Source organism: Oikopleura dioica, chromosome 1, assembly GCF_907165135.1.
Source record: "Oikopleura dioica chromosome 1, OKI2018_I68_1.0, whole genome shotgun sequence".
NCBI lineage: Eukaryota > Metazoa > Chordata > Appendicularia > Copelata > Oikopleuridae > Oikopleura > Oikopleura dioica.
The window spans coordinates 12,011,431-12,034,857 of record NC_137291.1 but is presented as its reverse complement, the minus strand read 5'-3'; the positions used below and the strand labels follow the sequence as shown (position 1 = coordinate 12,034,857).

The window sequence follows — 23,427 nt, the reverse complement described above, 5'->3', positions numbered from 1 at the left end:
TTCGGAAATTTCCTCTGCAAATATGAAAAATCGAAAGATTGAAAATTTCTCGGCTCTTGGTTGTAAGAAATTGTGACCACGGAAATTTACACAAAAATAATTTAAACTGGGTTATGTAACCAACGACTGACGTAAATGATCAAAAAACAGAAGCAATTTTTCTCAAGGATAAACTTTTATAATCTCATTTTTTTGAATGGAAAAAATCTCCTTGGCTCATATTTTTGAAGTACCTTGGTAAAGAGTTTTCCGCTTCTGCTGCTGCGAGCACTCCTTTAGCACCTTCCTCAGCGGATCTGATGACTCCGAGCATCTTTGATGCTGAAAATTACCAAATAAGAAAATTGCTTATTTATCGTCTGAGATCAACTAGCCGGGGAAAAACACGAACCTTGAGTAATCCACTTTGGCAGACAGTGATCAAATAAACCTGTGGCACATATTCCAGGGTGAACGGCGTAATAATTAACCTCAGTATCAGTTTTCGCTAGATGACGGGCCAAGAGGATCAAAAGGAGCTTAGACTCTGCGTACGCTAACACTCCATTTTCATGATGAAAATTCGCGGCCTTCTCCTCATCGAACTGATTCAAATACGCGAGGTCGCTGGAGTTTGCCCATTTATGCGCAACCGATGATAGAAAAATAACTCTTCCATTCTGTTTTCAAGAGTAATCAAAACTTTTCAAAATTACTCAGCAAAAATTGAGTCTTTCTCATTAGATTTGCAAGCTGCTGAATTTCGTACTCATTCTCTTGGCAATTCTTGATCTAAGATGATCGAGAAATAAAACTGTCGATAAAAAGTTGACTCGCAAAGTCTTCTCTGTTTTTAGGGGGCGCGCATAATAATCAAAACAAGATTCAGGACACAGCGGAGAGAAAACAGTTAGTTTGTTACTCTTGCGCTAATATCTGAATCGAGAGCATTGAGAATATTCATTGTTTGATGAGCAAATTAGAAGTCTTTTCCCCGAGCCTAACCCGTGATCGGCGTCGAAGGGGACAAACATTACCCCGGCATTGAAGATCACAAGATCGAACTGGTGATTTTTTACGATCTCCGCTGCGATTTCATTCACCTAGTTATATAATTAGGTCAATCGCGAGAACTTTTGTCTCCAACCTTCTGCAGATCTCCAAGGTCAACGACATAAGAGTCGATTGTTACATCCGCGGCCATTTTTGCTTATTTAGGATCGACTTTGTTCAAAAAATTCTTTGGAAAAATAAGTACAGAAAAGAATCAATCCCAAAACTAAGTACTCGGTCGACAAATGCGCAGACTTCTCACACCTATTAACAGTAACAACATCATAATTTCGCTGAACTAGTAAGCTAGCCGTGCATCGCCCTATTCCACTACTCGTTCCAGTGATCAACACCTTCTTCCTCCTCCTCTCCGACCCCATTCTCAACACAAAAAATGCAAACAACAGAAGTAAATAAAAATATCTTTATTACTTTGAGTGCTTATTTTTCAATTGATAGCAATGAACAGTGTGGAAAATCAACTCGCAAGTGTTATCTGTCCGTCTTTGCTCTTGGAGATGATTATTGCGCGGGTAGATATCTTCGAATTTTTCTCTTTCTTCCCGCTCCTCTTCTTGCGTTAGGTACGTATCGATGTCTGCCTTTTGGTAAGATTTTGATACTCCTTCAGGGAACGGCAGTGTTTTTCTGTACATAAGGTGACCAGAAGGATTTACGAACGTATCTTGGGTCTTCACAAAAGGTCAAATTCGAGTGCACTTTTGTTCGATCTCAAGTTCAAGAGATTTAGACCGAGTTCTTTCTGTTTATGAGGACACTTATTTGACCTTTTCCCTGTAATCTGGGCTTCTTCGCAGGTAAATTAGACTCTGGAGGAAAAAATGGAGGGTCGGAATTATCTTCTTTATTTGAAGACTTTTGTACTTTCTTTTCTCGCTGTCGAGATTTCGAGCATTTAACCACTTTTTGCGAGGATCCAGCTGACTCTCTTTCTAGCTCGAGAGTTTCATTGGCGATGCTGAAGTCGTTGCTTGAAAGCCAGTTCGCGATCCTATCATTACTCGTGCTCGGTTCTTGAGCAACGGGAGTAACTTTGGGAGTTTGTACTTCGTATTCCATATCCGCAAAGTCTGCTAGCTTTTTCGAAATCTTTTGAACAGGTTTTCTCGGTGGATTGTTTTGTCTATTTGTTTCATCTTTGAGTCTCTGACGATTTGTAGATTTTGCTTCTTCCTCATAGTACCAGGAGACGATTTCTGCATCGCTCATTTCTTTTAACATTTTTCGGATCTTGTAGTATTTCGTCTTCGCAACTTTTTTCCGAGCATGATCATCTGTAGTTTGTATCTCGTAGTTGTAATCGTCTTTTTTCTTTTTCAAGTGGGACCTGATTTTATCAGCATCCATATCTGCACACTGAAACAGACAGAAGATATTAGAGAAGGTCATTTTAGAAATATCATCTATCAATTTGTGAACTATCAGGGGTTTAAAATTGCACGAGAAATAATCGGTACTACAAGTTAGCTTTCGGCTGCTACAGAAAATCAAAATCACGTGGTGGCAAACAGATACAAGAGGCCTTTGACGAAGCCAGAAATTTCATTTGCGCCTAGTTTCGATTCACCGTAGAAGCGATCGACGAATGTGATCGGCACTTCTCCGATGCTGAAGGAATTTTGTCTCGCTCGAACCATCATTTCCATCTTAAACAAGGGCAGTTGAAAGGAAGAAGAAATCGTATGGATTTACCTGGAAGACATAACCCTTGGACACACAGGACTTTACGAGAGTGCCCAAGACTTCTTTCTTATAAAGTCTGAAGGAACCTGTGAGATCAGAAACGCCTGGGCGTAGAAGAATTTGGGTGAGCAAGTTTGCTCCTCGAGAAACTACTTTTCTCTTCAAATCCCAGCCATACACGCCGCCACCATTGACATATCGAGTGCCCGTTACGACATCTAAAAGTTCAGCTTAGATGAAAGAAAATTTTGGCCAAATTTACCGAGATCTTTTTCCGCCTGGAGTTTGATAAACTGCGGGATGAACTTTGGATGATGGCTCAAGTCAGCGTCCATGATTATGATAAATTCGCCGGAAGCATGCTTCAACCCGTGAATATACGCTGTACCAAGTCCGAGTTTCTTTTCTCGAGGACGAAGAACGATTTTATCAGACCCGTAGATACTCTGGAGTTGTCTTGCGACTTCCAGGGTTCCATCGGGAGACCCATCATCTAAGAATGATGGTGATTTTTGCTACTTGAAACAAAACGAACCGATGATGATGACTTCATAGTTGTAATCATGCTTTGTCATCGTTTGGTCAATCAACCAGATGATAATCGGTAGATTTTCTTTTTCATTATAAGTAGGTAGAAGAATAGAATACATGGGCATTTTGCGACTTCTAAAGTATAAGCTCGGATAAGGAATACATTTATATTTAGTATTTTCAGGGGCAGTTACAGATCTAAGGAAACAATAAGTCGTACAAAAGAGTTGAAGAGTTTCGGCTTTCAGGAATTTCTTTTTACAAAAACTTTGAAGAAGATATTTTCCGGATTTCATCAAGTCAGAAAGTGACGTAAAAATAAAGCATTTTTAGGACAGTCGAATGAACAACGGTTTTTAAACGAGAGATCTGCCTCGTTACAACTCGCAAATTGCAACATCTTTTGATTTTGCATAGCTTGACAAAATGTACAATACTTTGTTCGCAAACATTCAGTAAGTCGATCATGCATTGAAGAATACATTTTAGATAAAAAAGAAAGAATAAAAGGCGAGAATTATTTTCTGCTCATAAAGATATATGAAAAAGTAATGGGATTTGAATTTAAGACTAACGACTAAAGTCAATTTTTGAAAATTGCACATTCATAATTGGGAAAAAAACTGTTCAATAATGAAGGTATATTTTTGATTTATTGTTTCTTGCTAGATCTTTCATTCGCAATTTATTTTTGAGTTTGCAGTATTAATTTTTATTATGAATCAATTGTGCATCGAGGAGTTAAAAGCTACAGCATCATATTTGATAGGAATCAAGTGGCAAGTATGGGTAGTATTTAAAATTAAGAGGGCAGGTCAGACGTTGATTTTGATTTCATCTGGCGCTGGTGTAATCTCCGTAGCTCGCTAATTTCGTCGCTAAGGCGGCGCAGGTCCTCTCCGCTAATTCCCATTTGTTTCAGATCCTTGGAATCAAAGTAGATCAAGTCGGATCCAATCACGTGATTCTCGCTAAACATCTTTGCAGACTGCTTGGATATTTTCAAGCTCTCAGCCCATGTGCGCACAGAATCCTCGTTCCATGTCCGAACTAATTTGAAAATTAAACAAGAAAAGGTGCAAACGGCCTTACTGTCAAAAGGAAGGTCAAGCCTACACATTTCGTTGTATAAACTATCTCTATTCGATCTTTTTGGGTGAAGGAATCGCGAGATGACTGTTGGCCGCTGAGGCTTGGAGATATTATGTCGCTCTACTGAAATCCGGAACCAGGAGATTTCTCCAAGTCGCTCGAATTTGGAACGAATGTCATCCTAAAACTCAGATAAACAAAGGAGCAGAGGATATGTTTTACCTTTCGATCCCTGGCTATACTTGGGGAGGAACAGAGAGAGTCAACAACTTCAATTAGTGTGTTGATCACGTCATATCGAATTGGGAGTTTGTTGATTTGAATCGTATCTAAGAAATCGACGATTTTGTCCTTTTCTTCGCTCAATTCATCTCTTCCAAATTCATCAGAGCTATGTAAGTTAAAAGGTAAAGTCGAATAACTTGAGGATATTCCAACCTTTCAATACAGGCAAGCATTTCAGAGGCAAACAGAGCGAAAGAATTGATCTCTTCAACAGAAAGCGCAGTCTCAGACAGCATCAGTTCCGCGTTAACATCGCGGGCAAGCATTTGTACACGATTTTTATGTTCAATTTTGATGATGCCGGGGTTTTGCATCCAGGCCTCTCCGTCGACTTGAACCGGGATTGGGTCGCTTCCTTTGATCATTATTTTTAGGGAGGAGCACTGAGCGATGCGATGTCGTTGAGAAACGCGTTGGGGCAAGCCCAGGAAGGCTTGAGACATTCCAAGTTGAAAGACGCCGAAGATTCCAATAACTTCGATCAATCGATCAGAGTATGAGGGAGTAACGAAAGACTGAAGCTTTTTAGAATACGATTTGTAGAAGATAGGTACCTGTCCTCCGGACTTGTCTCCCCAAAAATTGATTCCAGCAGCATAAGACGGTATATTAAGAACTAGAACACCTTGAAGATCTGGCAGGTTGATTTCTTTATCATCACAGAAGAGTCGAATTTTCTTATTTAGTTTTTTATGTGATTGTTTCAGCAGCTCGTTGGCCGAGAAGAGTGTCATGGAGAGTTTATTTAGATTCCGCCTGAAAAACAACTTTAATCGAAAGCTTTTTATAAGAAGGGATTACCCGCAGTTTTTCTGATTTTTGTCACGATAATGGTGAAAATCAAGGACGATCTTAGCATCAACTCCGATTCCAAAATAGTTGTTCATCACATATCTCTCGTTGAAATCATTCAGGCCAAGAAAAGTCTGGAGATTAGGCTGGTCCGATGCTAAAGACCATGATTAATTATGTAAAAGCAGGGAGTCAAAATACTTTCATCAGACGTTTCTCTTCGAACTGGTCGGCTTTTGATTCTGGGCGAGATTTTGGGATTCTTTCTAGTTGGATTTTTATCATTTTTCTTCGACTTGACGGCTTTATCGAGAACGTTTTTCACCGCGTTTTTCACCGAGTTTGCTCGGTTCATCAGATTGTTTTTCGAGTTCTAAAGCTGGTATAGTTGTTTGTGGTTATTCTTCAATTACCTCGTTGAATTTTGAATGCACATTATCGGAAAATGATGACGCTTCTTCTAATCCATTCAGCTTTTGCCGCAATAAATTGATATTTGATAATGTCTCCGTGTCACGCTGCGCGAATTCTGCAGATCTTTCTGCGGTTATGTCCAAAACATGCTTGGCGATGCGGATAAGGTCACTTGAAGCCTTCAACACTATCTCAGGATCTGTTGAATTGATTATATTAGCGATTCTAAAAACAACCAATTTATGACCAGGAACACAAAGAAGATAAACATACTGATTGCCTATCTTCTGTTCTATTGCTTTTTCCTTTTCATCTTCGTGTTTGTCGAACATTTGCTGGGGGAGATCTGGCAAAATGCCTTCGTACACCATTATCGACCATCGATCGAGCATTTTCGTTTTTGCGCAAGCGTATCTTTCCAGCAAAGTTGGCACTTTTGTATCGTCATTGAAAACGTCACCCCATCCGAGAACTTGGCTAAGATCATTTCCCGTTCCCAGAGGTAGAACTCCGACTTGCGTCTTTAACTTTTGTTTCAGCACGAGGTTTTTTCCAGGTGGCATACCTTTGGCGTAAGTCCTAGCCGATCCATTTCGCCGAGCACCCAGCTTATACTTCCATCGCCACCGCAGATAAGAACTTGGAAATTGTCTAATCTCTGGAAAACATTAAGTCCGGGCAGCGGTCCAGCGCGCATCAAATCATAAACTTGTCCCGGATTGAGATGCTGTCTGAATCTTCGCAGAAATTGGACACCTAAGAATGCATAAAGACCTAATTCTATTTGGATTTTGATGGAACCTTTATTGTCGCCGGATTTGGAGTTGACGAAAACGAGCATCGGCTTGGGCGTTTTGGTACAATTACTCGCACGCCAAACGTCCTCTTCTTTGTCATATTCGGAGAGCGCAAGCGGTTTCAAAATTGAATTTGAATTGAGCCCAAATGAGCATCTCAAATTGGCACCAATACATTGCGAGTGGTATATTTCGCGACACCAGAGACACCGCCTGTCTTCTGATAACCTCAGAATTGATCTAAAATTAAGGTTGAACAGTCTTAGAATCGATAAAAGCTATCGACTATTGTCTATCCCCGCGACGCGAGCAGAAATTGAACGATGAAGCTTAGTGGCTCATCTCCTGGATCAAATGAGCTCACCTTCAATGCTTTTAATGAATGTCGAGTTACTAACTATTTCGCGAAACTTAAAAAACTTGTTCCTTTTTTGAACTCACCCGCAGGCTTTTTTACAAGCAGTGCATTTGGAATTGACTGGAATATTCCCCACTAGCCACTGGTGTTGTTGATATGTCTCGCCACTTTTGGATTCGACGACTTTGACCTGTTCGATTGTGCGCCATTTGCACTCCTGCACGCACTCGGTGGCGCACGATCTGTGCACTTTTATTTTACACACTTCGCAGCTCAACGCTTTTTGTTTCAGCCCATTGATAATGTGCTCGCAAACATTGCTAAAAACGGCGATAAGAGCAAGTGTCGGATGAGTCTCATTTTATTACCAGAACATTGGCTTGCCATGGGAAGTAATATACCAAGTGTGAGCGGCACCACCCTTTGGAATAGCAGATTTTATTGAGTCAATCCAGTCCTCCATTTGTGGACGAGTCTGGCAGCTGATTTCGATAGAAGAACCGGTACTATCAATCACCTAGATTTTACAATTGAATGTTTACTTCAAAAATTTCTTTTCTGAACTATGAATTTTTTTTTGATTGTACCTTCTTTATAACTTCTCATTTTGAAGGGATATCTCTTTTTTATTAATATTTTTTCTCTGTTTTAAAAATATATTTATGTTACTATCGCGGCTCGTTTTTTTTTTGCTTTGTTGCGTACCTCGAAGCTACACGCTCTGTTCTTGTTACTGGACTCCGCTATGATCGATTTTGTGCAGATTGTGGTGACCGAAGAAGTTTCCTCGCCCTGCGTTTCGTCGTCGGTTCGATTGAAATGGAGTTCGCCGCGGCGCACAACGCACCAGCGGGGTTGCCATCCAGACAGCGACCTGAACGCGCCAACACCCAGGTTCACCGACACCCAGCCCTCTTTGATCTTCGACACACCTGACTGCAAGTCCTTGTTGATATCAATTAGACACGGTTCCATAATGAAAACTTATATATCTCGCCTTGCGATATATGAATACAGGACATCGATTTTATTACATATTATTTATGTAGCAAGCCCATGACTTAAACGTCACGGAGACTTTCCGTCAGAAAGTACATATTTTATAAATTAAAGGATGTGACGACAATAAAGACAAATTTTTTATTGATTGATTCATGCGACGACATGCGGATACTACATAGAGTACGAACAGACAACAAACTACAGTGAGACGACCGACTTACATTATCCTCCTGAACGGATTCATCATCATCATTGAGCACGATCTTAGGCACTTGTTGATGCATCCTTGGACGAGCTCAAGCGGCCTTCATTAATCTCATATGAGAGACCCTATCCTCAGGAATTCCAGTGAATCTATCATTTCCTAAAATCAATCTCTTTGAGGATCGGAGGAAAAAGAACAATATATGTATTGAAATAAGCCTAGGATAGGTGTAATTCTGCCTAATTCGTTCAAGTATCACACAATTGGTTTCTCACTTATTGAAGAAGTAGGCGGATTTCAGGTACAGTGAACTGTTATTACTGTATTGTCAGTGAACAGGAAAAAAGTAAAACATAAAATATCTCGTGAACTACTTGGGAATAAAAATATATATAATCAAATACGAGTAGAATGATAATTAAGGCGCAAAGGCAGCAATTTCAAACTAGAATACGTATTACTGTAATAATGACTAAAGAGGTTTTTATGAGGTTGATTTCTGTTGACAAGGTTTGGGTGCGAGGAAAACATGTCTTTAGATGATGTTTTATAAATGAAATTCTAGGATTAAATAGAACCTGTTCAAACGACGCGCTTTGTACGTTCTCGATCTCATTAATTCGTAATTGCTAGTATAAAACATTTTCCTTCAGGCGTGAAATATAGAAAAATCTAAAAGACGCTCAAGATGGCTTATTGAGTGGCTTTTGGCACTTTGATGGTCCAGTCTACGGAGAGGACGGCGCATGCAGCTTCTGTGGCAGCCTTAAAGAATAAATTAATAAAGAATCGACTCCTCCCCTTGTGAAATAAGATATAATTAAACGAGGGCGGATTTAGAAAGCGGATCAAAAGCGAAATCAAATTAGAATAGACTCCATCCTTCCCACTTCATCCTTAAAATTGGCTTACCATTAAAGCGTTCTTTTTGACAAGAGCTGGCTCCCAAACGAACTTTTCGTAGTTGTTGGAAATGCCCTCTTCATTTACGTCAACACCAGCCCAGATTTGACCATCAGCATGCGCTTTTATCAGGTTTTAAAAACAGTCCTTCAAAGAATCTTTGAGTAAAATTGATTGCTTTTAAAACCAAAGTGCCTTTACGAAGCTTATTAAGAAGATCAGTAGAATCGAAACCGGCATTATCGCACAGCTGCTGTGGGATGATCTAAATAATGAATGTGTACGTCGACCCCAACTTATCGTTTTTTTCTTACCTCGAGAGCCTTTGCGTATGCATTCACTAACATCTGTCCTTTTCCTTTGATGGTTCGGGAATGTTCTCTGAGAGTTCTGGAGAGCTCCATTTCAATAGCTCCACCTCCAGCAACGATCTAAGATTTTGTTAAAGGCTTGGCGGGATGAAGAAAACTTACGCTATCAGACTTGCTCGCTCGTCGAACAATCATAATCGCGTCGTGAAGGGATCGCTCTGTTTCTTCCAAAAACTGCTCGGCGCCACCTCGGAGGAGCATGGTGCAAGTCTTGGCGTTGGGGCAGCCCTCAAAGAAGTTGAATCGCTCGCTGCCGACCTGGGTCTCAGTGAACGTGCTGCATGTTCCAAGCTGATTTTCGCTCAGATTCAAACATGATGACTAAAAACATTTGAAAACCAAAATCACTAATTCAGAAAATTACCACAATGGCACCACCGCAAGCCTTCATAGTTCTCTTGAGATCTTCGTCAGCTACTCGACCGGCGCAGAACATTCCTCGGTCAGCGAAATACTGTGTAGCAACGTCGCCAATGGGAAGCTTGGAGAGGACGACCTTGGCGCCAGATTTGTAGCAGCACTCGAGCTTTTCGTAGAGGATGTCCCACTCGGCATCAACGACATCCTGGTAGTCCTTGACGTTTGTAACGCGCACCTCCGCGTTCTCTTTCTCCGCCTTGAGTTCGAGTTCGACGTTCAGGAGGGCGATCAGTGGGTTTTGGTACTCTTTCTTCTGCATTTCAAATCCAGCGTAGCTGAAAGTCCCTTGCTGAATGGGCCAATTTTCAAGAGTTTTACCTGAAAGTCTTTTTGAAGGCAACACCGTTGATAAGTCGCGAATCCTCCAAAGCACCACCGGGGACCTTCTTGATACCGATCATCTCTAGCGGCATGATATCCTGATCAATGGACTGGACAGCAGAAACGACCATTTCGGAGAAGAACTCTTTGTTGGCAGCGACGAGCTAAAATATTCAGGTGATCCCTGTTAAATTAAAAATACAATACCTTTGAGCTCATAGCTGTCTGGGCGCACTTGATCAAGGTTGATCGTCTGTCCTCGGGAGTACCACTCTTCATTGGGTTGACAGCGATTTCTTCAAGTCGTTTGATGGCCAGGTTGACCGACTCTCTCAAGGCGCGGACGATCAACTGTGGGTGCACGGTATCTTCGATGAATCGCTTCATCATCGTCATGAATTCACAGGCAAGGAGAGTGACAGAGGTCGTTCCATCGCCGATCTCGGCATCTTGTGACTTGGCGATGTCGACGAGGGTCTTTGCTGCAGGGTGGACGATGTCGAGGAGCTGGAGGATGGTGGCACCATCGTTGGAAATGTGAGTCTGAAGGAGAAAATAGAAAAGAGTACTTCTGATAATTGATTACCTTTGATCTAGCATCGATGATCATTTTGTCCATGCCTCGGGGCCCAAGAGTCGTTTTGATCGCCTCACCGATGACCTGACAGGCATTGATGTTGGAGACGATCTGGGGAATACCCTGGGAGGTGTCAGTGCCTTCTTTCAAAAGTTTAACTGGAAGCTGCATCTCTTTTGCTGTTCTGAGTCAATCTGAAAAGTGAAATAATAACAAATGGGAAAATTAAAGCTCTTAGGAACAGATCTAGAAAAATCGTGTTCTTGAAAAATTTTCAAAGCAATTCTTTGAGATTTTCTTCAGTGTAAAAAGATCTGTTTCCAGGGCGGTTTGCGGCTCCCCATCGTTTTAGTGCGTGAAAACCGTTTGGATTATCTGAAAGAATTCAGTATGAATCAAGGTCGAGAAACTACAACTTACATTTATTTCCGCCATATTGTTTGTTTACGCTCATAATATGCGGCATTCCTTCTTGGTCCGAAAATTCATTGGGCGTATACTGTCTGTAAGGTTGAACGCGATGCGGGTGGATCATCCCGGTTTTATTTGCCATTTCTTCTTCGTAATCTATCTTTTCCCACCCTTCGCAGGGCTTTTTACCCGGATTCGCTTTATTGTAGTCTGAAAAAACAATTATTCGTCTTTTTCGAGGCTGTCATTTGAATTTACCTAAAATTGCAAATTTGATAACGTCATTATGCTCGCCCAGGATTTTTTCTATTTCCATTTTGATACTAGAAGGAGCATGGAGATCCCAAGTGACGAAATTGCCTTCTGTGTAGATCGCGTCGCCAGCTGCCAAATAATTTTTATGTCCCTCGAAGCTTAATTTATTCAATCATTCTTAAGAAAAACGAATTCTTCAATACCTGTAGCCTCTATTATTCGCCCGATCTTCTTCCATAACCTCTTGGATATTAATATCATCCGGAATTAGCGGCCGCTCAACTTTTTGTTGGTGATATTTTTCATTGCTTGAAAAGTTCTGTCTCCTCGTAGCTCGCGCGAGAGTCCTAATTCCGTGCGATTCGAAATTTCGCACGACGCAATTTTGTGCAAAAAGCGTTTTCGTGATTGCCACGCACATTTCATGCGTGCGCTTCTTTGTTTGTGCACGAAGCATAGCTGCGATTTCGAATCTCATTTTATTCTAAAAAATGATGGTTAGCGAGTGATGAAAATTGTTTGAAATAAAAATAAATAGAAGCTAGAAAGGTTTAAAATCAGAAAGGAACTTTTTAAATAGCTCTTGGGAGACATCCTTGTCATATTTTTCAAACAAGGCGACATTTCTTTCACAATTTTTCATGTGCGAATATTCCCCTTGAATCTCTTCCATCATCTCAAAACCAGAATTCGAAAAATACTTCTGCAAATTGAATTTCCGCTTTGTCCGGTAGTCAGTAACATTGTTATTGCTCCATGAATAATTTCGTATTCGCTCGCCGCGCTCGAAATTAGTGTTCATTGAATTCTGAAAACCGAGGAATTCACGCTCGAATTCAGCGTCTTGACGAGCTTGAAGGATTGAGCGAAGCTCTTCAATTGCTTTTTCAGTGTTGCCGGCTAGGGTGTTGTTTCTGCCAGGCTCGAAGTAAGTGGTGGTGATGCCGGATGGAATGTGTTTTACGACCGCTCGGGAATGAACAGTGTTGATTTTCTGGAAAAAAATGACGTTAGAATTAGTCAAAATACTATGTTTACCTGTCCGCCTTTTCCAGACCCTCTGCAAGAGGAAATCTCCAACTCCCTCTCTGGAATCTCGATCAGCCTCCTTTCCAAAATCGGCGTTACTTTGACGGCGCAAGTGCTCGTATGAAGCTTTGTCGAGTTTTGAGGAATGCGTGCGACGCGGTGAACCCCCGCCTCGGCGAGATTTCTATTGAACGCATTCAGCCCCGAAACAACAATGTGCCCCTCATTGAGCATCCCGTTTTCTTCATCTCGATTTACTACTTCATAGTGCCAGTTCATGAAATCGAAAAAGGAGAGGTAGTGATCGAAGAGTTCTCTGACACCGGTTTCAGAAGGAATTGGGACAATTTGGAACGAACTTGTTTATTATTCATAAATTCGCGATCATCATCAATCAATAATTAATTTGACTTTATGAAAGAAAGTAGCGCCTCTTGAGCTTCAAGTTCGCAAAAGATAAACTGCAAAATACCGTTTTTTCAATTCTGACCGTTCCAAAATGAAACCTTCCTAGCGAAGATTCCAGCTTCATCCCCTCCTGCTCCAGCTTCAACGACAAAATTCGCCTTTTCGGCTTCTTCAGTTTCATATTCGGCCAAAATGTCGAAAACTTCTTCTTCAATCTCACTTATTTGCTCTTCCGATTCTTTGATTTCTTCCCGAAGCAATTCTTTCATCTCCGGGTCTTGTTCTTTCGCGACATTTTCGTTGAGTTCTCTGAGGTAGAGTAGGCTTTCTACGTGATTTTTCGATTCATTTTTCAACTCTGGAATTCGTAGAGGAGCCAAGTGCAGAAGAATCTTGTTGACGTTTTCGAGAATATTCGCGTCTTTGCTCGAATTCTGGTCTTCAAATACAAAATTTACAATAATGACCTCAGAGAATTATGCATACTTTCGATTACTCATCAAATTTTCAAAATTAAATAGAAAATAATCAATGAAAAAAGCCTTATTTCTATTTTTAGAAGACCTTACCTATGAAACGCAGCAAGAAACTTCTCAATTCCTGGATATTTCGGCGAATAATCTCTTTTCAAAATAATCCCTATTGATCTGGCAGCTCTCAGCATGTTCATAAATCTTTCTCGGTAATTGTCAAAATGCCTTCTTCTGGGAAAGATTTTCCCTCGGAGAAATGCCGTGGCAACCAATGAGCGCCGCCCGAGCTGAACCATCGATTTATTCAATTTCTTGTTGCTACCCGAATTCGAGAATTACGAGTTTATAATGCTTGAAGACTTGCAGTGCCTGTAAACATGAGCGAAATAATGATTATCAAAAGTGTCATTTTAATTAATGATTGACAATTTTACGAGGCATCAATGACACCAAAATTTCAAGGAAATATTTTATTTGTAAAAACAGTAAGGATGAACTACTAGGAGTAAAGGGTTTCTGTTCTTATGTGCCAATTCGTTGAACGACCCAGGTCCCCTGGCAGAGCGGACATCGCGGACTCGTTGCCACCCAACGCGACATGCAGCAGTTGTGGTAGCTGTGGTTGCACTCGCCCCAAACCACGGCGCATTCGTCGGCGCCTTTACCACTCGTTTGACACTGAAAAATTATCACTGGCAACTTCTTACTTCCATGAAGAACTTACCTTGAGACAGGGTTCCGTAACCACGACTCTGCAAATGGCACAAATGTCACAATCTACGTCCCACTTCCACAGCGATGCATGATTCCAAGTCTTCAGCTTGAATATCTCCGCACCCTGCTCAAATTCACCCTCAGCATCGTTGTCCTCCAGCGTGAGTTTTTCGAGTTCCTCGAGCGAAATGAAGAGTTCCTTCTTCTCGGGCTTCGCAGGCGGTTTCTTTGGATCCAAGGCGCTCTTAGACAGAGTTCGTAGCCGAACAGGTTCAGAAGCGTTGGTGCTAGTTGAAACTCGTTGAAACTCAAAATGCTCTTGATCGCTTGAAAGAGCCAGGAGATCAGCCGTTTTCAGAGCTTAAGAATTTTGTTTATAAAAGGCTGACAGTGCGTTTTTACCTGAATCATTCGACACAGTAGAATAGTAAGTGCTCGTCGAAGAAAAAATTGTTACATCAAGTTGTTTCTTAGCCACTGGTTTAGCTTCCTCTTTGAAACATTCTCCTATGTCATCAGATTTTCGTTGCTCTAGAACTCTAACACAATTTATTTCTCGGTGTCATTTTATAGGGAGATTACCTGAAGAACTCTTCCTCATGTCCTTCCCCAAAGGACTCAAAAACATCGTCAGACCCTTCACTCTCGATTGATGATGCACTTTCATAAACTGGCATCAAATCCTCTGGCCTCGCCGGCAATGAAATAGCCTTTCGCTCAAAACTCATTTTTAGCAAAAAATTTAAAGAAACGCTTTTTTGCGTCAGCTCCCTCTGAGGCTAACTGAGAGACAAGATTGTTTTTCATGCCGAGAAGTCGGTTTAGATGGCGTATCAGCTTATTTTTGGGCCATAATTTGTCGTTGGCATTTTGAAAAACAGACTGATCGCGGGCGACTGATATTTTTCGCCGAACTAACGGTCAATCGAGTTGAAGATAACGAGTTATTATTTTATCAATCATAATTTATTCATAAATAAAATACTTTCGCAGATCAAATGAAGTTCTTTTTGTGCGCCGAAAAACGAAGTCCTTGTTGCTTTCTAACAGTCTTTCTCTCCTCAACTAATCTCGGATCGAGGTCGTGATCTCTCTTGTCGATACTGTAGCTCAAATAGTCCACGGCCATTACTGCCAATATTATGACAACGTATATTATGTACATGTACTTAAAATCATCAGTTCAAAAAGTCTTTGAAAAATGCACCTGTCTGAAATAGTCCATCGTTTCGAAAACTGGGTCTAGCCAGTCAAGGTCTTCCATTTTTATCGCGCCTTTGATCAAAAATTCAGATTTATTCTTTTCAGGTGAAAAGGAAAGGGAGACTCTCTGAAGATAGGTTTATATGTATTCATGCTTTTATCTAGGAACAGGAATAACAGGCATTAATAATTCTTCGCGAAACAACAGTTTCTCCCCTTCAAACAACAATGCGGAGAAGTTGTTCTGAACAATCTTCGAGTTGATCTTTTATTATCATTCGAATTCTAAAATTCTCTTTTCTCGAGAGTCTGAGAACTGTTGAACCGACCTTTGATCATCAAGTCCGGCCAGGCTCTTTTGAATCCTTGATCTCAGCCTCAGTAAACTCTGCAAAAAGTTTGGAAAGTCGTTTTGACAAATTTTGCTAAGAACAGCTTTCTTTTGAATCTCCTTCAGTTTTCCTTCGAGAAATCGGGCATGGCCAACGGTGCTGAAGAAGAGTTAGTCGATAAAAATCGGCATATATAAACTTGATTTTATAAGAGTCAAAAACATAGAGCAAGCTCGTAAGTTCCTTCGCTAGAGACTTTGCAGTTTCGTCTACTTTCTTCTTGTTTCTATAAAGAGATGATGGTTTCGTAGCTGCGGAGACTAAAATGTATAGTGAAATAACTCCAGTAAACTAAATTTCCTTACGCATTGAAAACGAAACATCCATCGAAGTATCTGAGTCTGACTTGAGCTGCTGCATTTTAACAGGTTTTCGTTTGAGATGGGGGGTAGCCATTTTCTTGATCCGATCTAATTTTGATTCCTGATTGTTTTACTTTCGAGCAAATACTTGACCGAAATCACGCTCCTAATCGATTCAAATTAACCTCCATAGTACTCTTAGACGGATACGGCGTTTCTTCCGAGATCTCCCTCCTCAAGTCCGTCGTCAATGTCCCATACGAAGGCTTTTACGGATGTTACCTCGAATGATGTCTAGTTGACCATGTTTTTATTTATTCAAGTGGACACGGAGGTAACCGTTTTCTTGATCAGAAGTCCAGAATCAAAGTCAAGCCCAGTGGGAAATCTTTTGACGCGCGGTCCTTTGACCGGCTCTTGGCGAAGTGGAGCGTTGAATTTATTCAAGAAGTCGAGGTCTTCCCGCTTTCGATCGTAAGATCTGGAAGGCTTTGGTATTGGCGTCGGAGGAACAGCAGGTGAAGCACGAGGGTGATAAGGAGATCTTTGTGGAGGATAAATAGACTAAGATTATTGAATACGAAGGAGAAACTGGGTGACCGTTTCGGAATACCTTGTGCGCTAAGCATTTTGATCATTTTTCCGTTTGGAAGGGATTGTATAAATGTCTGATGGAATGAGAAAGCTTCTATATCGTTGAATTCAATTGCCTATGCGAAGAAGCTACCAAACGCGGGCCCCAGAGCATCGAGGAGATTTGGCGCCCTCCGCCGCGCGCTTTTCTGAAAAAAGGCCGAAAATAGGAGCGCGCAGCGACAAAACGACCTCGAAATCAAGCACCGTCTCTCTTCACTCATCCCATTTTTGAGTCCGATTTCGATTGTCTAACAGGTAAGAATCGTCTCCACGCACTCTCTCTCCTACCCTCTCGCCTCTCACGAACAAAAATCTTCTCATCAAAGAGACGTTAGCTAGCCTCAAATGGAAGTTTCATTTATTCGGTTTTATTGACAAAACTGACTGGAACGTTAGTGCCGTACTTTCTATCAGCAGTAAATAAAAGGTTTTTGCCATTGAATTTGGAGGAGAGTGACTCAAAGTCAACCGTTTTTGGCACAGAAAGGGTTCTCTTCCAGTTGTGTGCTGACTCGATCTTCACTCCTTCGATGATTTCTGATGTTTTTGATGAGCCAGAGATTTGCAGCTCTCTCTTCGACTCGTCCTTGGTGATTTTGAGGTCTTTCTTCTGCGTCGGAAGCGACGCGAGATCAATTCTTGCTGACCAGGTTGTAGGAGTGATCATTTCTTGCGAAATGGAGTAGGGCTGGTAGCGACGATCACGGGATTTGCGCTGGAACGGGCGGTCGAATTCGGGAGAAAAGGGAAATCCGGCGATTTTAATCATCTCTTGCTTTTTGTATCTCTTGGAAAGATTTCTCAGTTTGAATGTGCTCTTGCTGAAACAAGCCCATTTTATACTGTTGAAAACTTGGAGAACATTCGGGAAATCAAGTGTAGAATATTCCAGAATATAACAGAACATTCCAGAACAAATCGAACATTCGAGAAAACTGGTATCTTCAGAAAGAAAATTCCAGAACATTCTAACTTGGAAATAAAACCTGCTAGAAGAGACGACGACAGTCATCAGTGGCTATAAATACCGAGCGGGAGATGTCTTTCTCATCACACCAGAGATACAAAAACCAACGAAAATGTTTGCTTTTTCCAACGAACACTTCGAACCGCTGATGAACCAGGTCTTTTCTGAGCTCGCCCATCCCGCCAACAAGCGTGGAGGATGCTGCCAATCTGCTGAGAAATCGAGCAAGTGGTGCAGCTGCATCAACCTTTCTACCATCCCCACCAAGGCCGAGGAACTGCACGTGAAGGTAGACGAGAAGAGCCGCACTCTGACCGTGTCTGGACAGTCTGAAACGGAGTCTACTCGACGAGACGGATTGAAGATCTTTTCAACTCACGTCTGGACGAAAGAAATTCGAATTCCAGAGGATGTGGAGCTGAAGACGATCGCGTCCAAGTTGCACGAGAATCAGCTCACTTTCGTCGCCGAACGAGTGCAGAACGAAGAAGACAAGCAACAAGAAATTCCGATCGAGATCGTCGATACTCCTGCTCATGACTGAGACAGTCGATTTTCGCATATTCCTTTATTACCTGATTTTACGGAAAACACATAGATACAGTATTAACCTGCAATAAACATAATCCTGAGTCAAAAATTTGCTATATATGCTGGCTAGAACCGGCCTCGTTCGCTTAGCGTCATACCGCGTAGAATAAACCAGTTCTCGTCCGATCACTGAAGTCAAACTACGACGGGCGGGGTTAGTACTTACATGGGTGACCGGTTGGGAATACCTCGTGCGCTAAGCATTTTGACTTTTTTGCATAAAACAATCATTCTTTTTCACGACTAAACTTTCTTGATCCTCAATTATCATTTAATCGAGCTATAAGAAGCTATTGAAAAGATCCTACAGTGGGTTGCGCAGGTACTGCACCCTTTGTGATTGCGGCGTTGCTGAACCCTTCGCCCGCGCTTTTTCTATTGTTTCTTTCTAGACTTGCTCAAAGTGATTGCGTGACTGGTGCACCCTTTACCCGCTCTTTAGGGGTGCACTACCTGCGCAACCCACTGTAATGTTTGCGACTGGGAAGTATTGATAGTTGAGCTTGCGTAGTGGGCTGCGTGGCACTTGTGAAAAAGCGCCCTCTACCGCGCGCTTTTCTGAAAACAGGTCGAAAATAGGAGCGCGCAGCGACAAAACGACCTCGAAATCAGGCACCCCTTCTCTTTACTCATCCCATTTTTGAGTCCGATTTCGATTGTCTAGACGCGCTTTTTTTAAGGTTGTGGAGGTTTTCTAGCCCACTTGCGCCTTATAAACCCTTGAACATTATACCTTTTTGGAATCAGGAGGAAATTTTAAAAACTTTGACCGTTTTAGTTTCTAAAATTTCCACTTCTGGTCCGATTCTAGAGCCGGAAGTTGACGAAAATTTTGAGTTTGGGCAACTTGTGACCTATCAAATTGATGCTCAGAAGATTTCCTATCATCTGAGAGAAGAATAAATGCCGACAGCGGTCAAATCAACCGCTAAAAACGGAAAGAAAAATCACAAATTTATGCCTTTTTACAAGTTTTGCCGGTCGGTTTGACCGCGGTTGGGATGGTTTTTCTTAATGATTTTTAGATGAGATGACTCGAAATCTTCTGAGCATCAATTTGATAGGTCACAAGTTGCCCAAACTCAAAAATTTCGGCAACTTCCAGCTCTAGAATCGGACCGGAAGTGGAAATTTCGGAAACTAAAACGGTCAATGTTCTTAAAATTTCTTCCTGATTCCAAAAAGGTATAATGTTCGAGGGTTTATAAGGCGCAAGTGGGCTAGAAAACCTCCACAACCATAAAAAGCGCGTCCTAACAGGTAAGAATCGTCTCCATGCCCTATCTCTCCTATCCGTCTCGCCTCTCACAAATAAGAAAATTCTTTCGAAGGAGAACCTCAGAACGGTTCTCCTTAGACGCGCTTTTCTAAGGTGGGTTATTTCACCGACTTCTTGATTTTTAACCCTGGAACACCATACCTTTTGGAATCAGCAGAAAATTTTAAGAACTTTGACCGTTTAAAATTCTAGAAATCTCCACTTCCGGTCGATTCTAGAGCCGGAAGTTGACGAAATATAGGACTTAGGGTGAAGTGTGACCTATCAAATTGACGCTCAGAAGATTTTGAGTCATCCTATAATCAGTATATCAGAAGAAAAAATCCCAAACATCGTCAAACCGACCGGTAAAATATTGAAAAAAGCATAAATTGATGATTTGATAATTTCAAAAAAATTTTTGCGGGTCTGGAAATCGTAAAAATCTAAAAGTGCAGTTTTCTTCAGCTCGTTGAGACGAGTCGAATGGTGTGTCAAGCTCTTGATAACTCTAAGGATTGACCCGTAAACCGGCTGGTTACCGGAAAATATGTTTCCGGTCGCCGTTTTTGATCTAGAAATTCTAGAATGACGATTGAACCCGAAAACTGATCCTCAAAGTTAGTTCTTATGTGGGCTAAAAAATGAAAATAATATCTCTTACCATGACATGCTTATCACTAAAATTGTATTTTCACATGAAAATGGGACCGAAAATTAGGAAGGCGCAGCAACAACAAAATACATACAAAATTTAGAATTTTAATCATTAATCAAGGTTGTATTACATATTTGACCGATATCTTTTTGCCCAAAGTAAAACTAACCATAAGGATCAGTTTTCAGGCTCAATCATCATTTTAGCATTTCTAGAACGAAAATGGCCACCGGAAACGTATTTTCAATCCTTGGAGTTATCAAGAGTTTGACACACCATTCGACTCGTCTGAACGAGCTGAAGAAAACTGCACTTTTAGATTTTTTACGATTTCCAGACTCGCAAAAATTTTTTTTGAAATTATCATTTTTTTTCTGTTTTGACCGGTTGGCTTGGCCGCGCTCGGGGTTAATTCTTCTTTTCAATCATAGGAAATCTTCTAAGCATCAATTTGATAGGTCACACTTCACCCTAAGTCCTATATTTCGTCAACTTCCGGCTCTAGAATCGACCGGAAGTGGAGATTTCTAGAATTTTAAACGGTCAAAGTTCTTAAAATTTTCTGCTGATTCCAAAAAGGTATGGTGTTCCAGGGTTAAAAATCAAGAAGTCGGTGAAATAACCCACCTTAGAAAAAGCGCGTCTAAGGAGAACCGTTCTGAGGTTCTCCTTCGAAAGAATTTTCTTATTTGTGAGAGGCGAGACGGATAGGAGAGATAGGGCATGGAGACGATTCTTACCTGTTAGACAATCGAAATCGGACTCAAAAATGGGATGAGTAAAGAGAAGGGGTGCCTGATTTCGAGGTCGTTTTGTCGCTGCGCGCTCCTATTTTCGACCTGTTTTCAGAAAAGCGCGCGGTAGAGGGCGCTTTTTCACAAGTGCCACGCAGCCCACTACGCAAGCTCAACTATCAATACTTCCCAGTCGCAAACATTACAGTGGGTTGCGCAGGTAGTGCACCCCTAAAGAGCGGGTAAAGGGTGCACCAGTCACGCAATCACTTTGAGCAAGTCTAGAAAGAAACAATAGAAAAAGCGCGGGCGAAGGGTTCAGCAACGCCGCAATCACAAAGGGTGCAGTACCTGCGCAACCCACTGTAGGATCTTTTCAATAGCTTCTTATAGCTCGATTAAATGATAATTGAGGATCAAGAAAGTTTAGTCGTGAAAAAGAATGATTGTTTTATGCAAAAAAGTCAAAATGCTTAGCGCACGAGGTATTCCCAACCGGTCACCCATGTAAGTACTAACCCCGCCCGTCGTAGTTTGACTTCAGTGATCGGACGAGAACTGGTTTATTCTACGCGGTATGACGCTAAGCGAACGAGGTCGGTTCTAGCCAGCATATATAGCAAATTTTTGACTCAGGATTATGTTTATTGCAGGTTAATACTGTATCTATGTGTTTTCCGTAAAATCAGGTAATAAAGGAATATGCGAAAATCGACTGTCTCAGTCATGAGCAGGAGTATCGACGATCTCGATCGGAATTTCTTGTTGCTTGTCTTCTTCGTTCTGCACTCGTTCGGCGACGAAAGTGAGCTGATTCTCGTGCAACTTGGACGCGATCGTCTTCAGCTCCACATCCTCTGGAATTCGAATTTCTTTCGTCCAGACGTGAGTTGAAAAGATCTTCAATCCGTCTCGTCGAGTAGACTCCGTTTCAGACTGTCCAGACACGGTCAGAGTGCGGCTCTTCTCGTCTACCTTCACGTGCAGTTCCTCGGCCTTGGTGGGGATGGTAGAAAGGTTGATGCAGCTGCACCACTTGCTCGATTTCTCAGCAGTTTGCCGGCATCCTCCACGCTTGTTGGCGGAATGGGCGAGCTCAGAAAAGACCTGGTTCATTAGCGGTTCGAAGTGTTCGTTGGAAAAAGTAAACATTTTCGTTGGTTTTTGTATCTCTGGTGTGATGAGAAAGCCATCTCCCGCTCGGTATTTATAGCCACTGATGACTGTCGTCGTCTCTTCTAGCAGGTTCTTTTTCCAGTGTAGAATGTTCTGGAATCTTCTTTCTCAAGAATCTACAGTGAAGATACCAGTCTTCTCGAATGTTCCATTGGTTCTGGAATGTTCTGTTATATTCTGGAATTTTCTACACTTGATTTCCCGAATGTTCTCCAAGTTTTCAACAGTATAAAATGGGCTTGTTTCAGCAAGAGCACATTCATACTGGGAAATCTTTCCAAGAGATACAAAAAAAGCAAGAGATGATTAAAATCGCCGGATTTCCCTTTTCTCCCGAATTCGACCGCCCGATCCAGCGCAAATCCCGTGATCGTCGCTACCAGCCCTACTCCATTTCGCAAGAAATGATCACTCTTACAACCTGGTCAGCAAGAATTGATCTCGCGTCGCTTCCGACGCAGAAGGAAGACCTCAAAATCACCAAGGACGAGTCGAAGAGAGAGCTGCAAATCTCTGGCTCATCAAAAACATCAGAAATCATCGAAGGAGTGAAGATCGAGTCAGCACACAACTGGAAGAGAACCCTTTCTGTACCAAAAACGGTTGACTTTGAGTCACTCTCCTCCAAATTCAATGGCAAAAACCTTTTATTCACTGCTGATAGAAAGTACGGCACTAACGTTCCAGTCAGTTTTGTCAATAAAACCGAATAAATGAAACTTCCATTTGAGGCTAGCTAACGTTTCTTTGATTAGAAGATTTTTGTTTGTGAGAGGCGAGAGGGATAGGAGAGAGAGGGCATGGAGACGATTCCTACCTGTTAGACAATCGAAATCGGACTCAAAAATGGGATGAGTGTAGAGAGAGGGTGCTTGATTTCGAGGTCGTTTTGTCGCTGCGCGCTCCTATTTTCGGCCTATTTTCAGAAAAGCGCGCGGCGGAGGGCGCCAAATCTCCTCGATGCTCTGGGGCCCGCGTTTGGTAGCTTCTTCGCATAGGCAATTGAATTCAACGATATAGAAGCTTTCTCATTCCATCAGACATTTATACAATCCCTTCCAAACGGAAAAAGGATGACCCTTTTCCTGATAAAATAAGGATCAAAATGCTTAGCGCACGAGGTATTCCTAACCGCAGTTAGATCCAGCTGTAAGTCTTGATTATAATTTTTATCCATCACTGTACTGAGAAGCAGGTTCCTCGTGATACTGATGTCTTCTGGTTGCCATATTTTCTGGCCGTCTTGCTCCAATGCTTGACCTAGGCAAAGAACCTGATCTTTCTTCATAATGTCTCTGACCATATCCTCCGTAACTCATAGTCGTCGATGGTGATTGGAAGTCCCTCCCAGAATCTAATCGCGACGAACTCATTCTCTGCTGCAAATGATTTGTAGGCCTGCTTCCATAACTGCTT

General features: G+C 41.7%; 5 protein-coding genes, 1 long non-coding RNA gene and 2 pseudogenes across 8 annotated transcripts in view; 2 read left to right on the top strand and 6 right to left on the bottom strand.

The window, feature by feature from the left end:
• Positions 1–1,460: 1,460 nt before the first annotated feature.
• LOC145712189 (uncharacterized) lies at positions 1,461–3,311 on the bottom strand. Its single transcript, XM_081789875.1, has 6 exons — positions 3,272–3,311; positions 2,999–3,229; positions 2,746–2,954; positions 2,576–2,699; positions 1,821–2,471; positions 1,461–1,717 (listed from the first exon to the last, which is right to left on the bottom strand). Exons 1-6 carry the CDS (start codon positions 3,309–3,311, stop codon positions 1,461–1,463), a joined length of 1,512 nt encoding a protein of 503 aa, XP_081646001.1.
• Positions 3,312–3,451: 140 nt separating this feature from the next.
• Positions 3,452–20,950, bottom strand: LOC145695884 (diacylglycerol kinase delta-like). 2 transcript variants are annotated; one of them, XM_081772926.1, is made up of 16 exons: positions 20,842–20,950; positions 8,229–8,371; positions 7,711–7,950; positions 7,374–7,522; positions 7,089–7,325; positions 6,652–6,887; positions 6,416–6,606; positions 6,124–6,371; positions 5,850–6,075; positions 5,638–5,809; positions 5,446–5,593; positions 5,199–5,400; positions 4,798–5,159; positions 4,582–4,750; positions 4,360–4,540; positions 3,452–4,317 (listed from the first exon to the last, which is right to left on the bottom strand). In XM_081772926.1, the coding sequence occupies exons 2-16, from the start codon at positions 8,289–8,291 to the stop codon at positions 4,070–4,072; spliced, it is 3,072 nt and encodes a 1,023-aa protein (XP_081629052.1). In that variant the 5' UTR covers positions 8,292–8,371; positions 20,842–20,950; the 3' UTR covers positions 3,452–4,069. The 2 variants fall into 2 exon arrangements, with proteins under 2 accessions (XP_081629052.1, XP_081629054.1); XM_081772928.1 differs by having other exon boundaries at positions 7,711–7,941.
• Positions 8,399–20,882, bottom strand: LOC145695893 (T-complex protein 1 subunit eta-like). The gene is made up of 11 exons (XM_081772941.1): positions 20,833–20,882; positions 10,814–10,988; positions 10,435–10,770; positions 10,225–10,391; positions 9,851–10,181; positions 9,589–9,807; positions 9,430–9,546; positions 9,321–9,380; positions 9,125–9,247; positions 8,863–8,977; positions 8,399–8,748 (listed from the first exon to the last, which is right to left on the bottom strand). Exons 2-10 carry the CDS (start codon positions 10,973–10,975, stop codon positions 8,906–8,908), a joined length of 1,587 nt encoding a protein of 528 aa, XP_081629067.1. The 5' UTR covers positions 10,976–10,988; positions 20,833–20,882; the 3' UTR covers positions 8,399–8,748; positions 8,863–8,905.
• On the bottom strand, positions 11,995–13,647 carry LOC145696444 (peptide chain release factor 1-like). 2 transcript variants are annotated; one of them, XM_081773485.1, is made up of 4 exons: positions 13,477–13,647; positions 13,019–13,333; positions 12,509–12,824; positions 11,995–12,464 (listed from the first exon to the last, which is right to left on the bottom strand). In XM_081773485.1, the coding sequence occupies exons 1-4, from the start codon at positions 13,575–13,577 to the stop codon at positions 12,012–12,014; spliced, it is 1,185 nt and encodes a 394-aa protein (XP_081629611.1). In that variant the 5' UTR covers positions 13,578–13,647; the 3' UTR covers positions 11,995–12,011. The 2 variants fall into 2 exon arrangements, with proteins under 2 accessions (XP_081629611.1, XP_081629619.1); XM_081773493.1 differs by having other exon boundaries at positions 13,019–13,346; positions 13,477–13,639.
• On the bottom strand, positions 13,842–14,874 carry LOC145712040 (uncharacterized). The gene is made up of 4 exons (XM_081789731.1): positions 14,677–14,874; positions 14,497–14,633; positions 14,105–14,454; positions 13,842–14,058 (listed from the first exon to the last, which is right to left on the bottom strand). Exons 1-4 carry the CDS (start codon positions 14,820–14,822, stop codon positions 13,903–13,905), a joined length of 789 nt encoding a protein of 262 aa, XP_081645857.1. The 5' UTR covers positions 14,823–14,874; the 3' UTR covers positions 13,842–13,902.
• Positions 16,851–23,427, top strand: part of LOC145695917 (uncharacterized) — a 45,063-nt gene continuing 38,486 nt past the window's right edge. Inside the window, exon 1 of the long non-coding RNA XR_014133782.1 lies at positions 16,851–16,882. This is a non-coding gene — a long non-coding RNA (uncharacterized LOC145695917). The remainder of the gene's footprint in view (positions 16,883–23,427) is intronic.
• On the top strand, positions 18,270–18,388 carry LOC145695978 (5S ribosomal RNA; annotated as a pseudogene).
• Positions 21,306–21,424, bottom strand: LOC145695977 (5S ribosomal RNA; annotated as a pseudogene).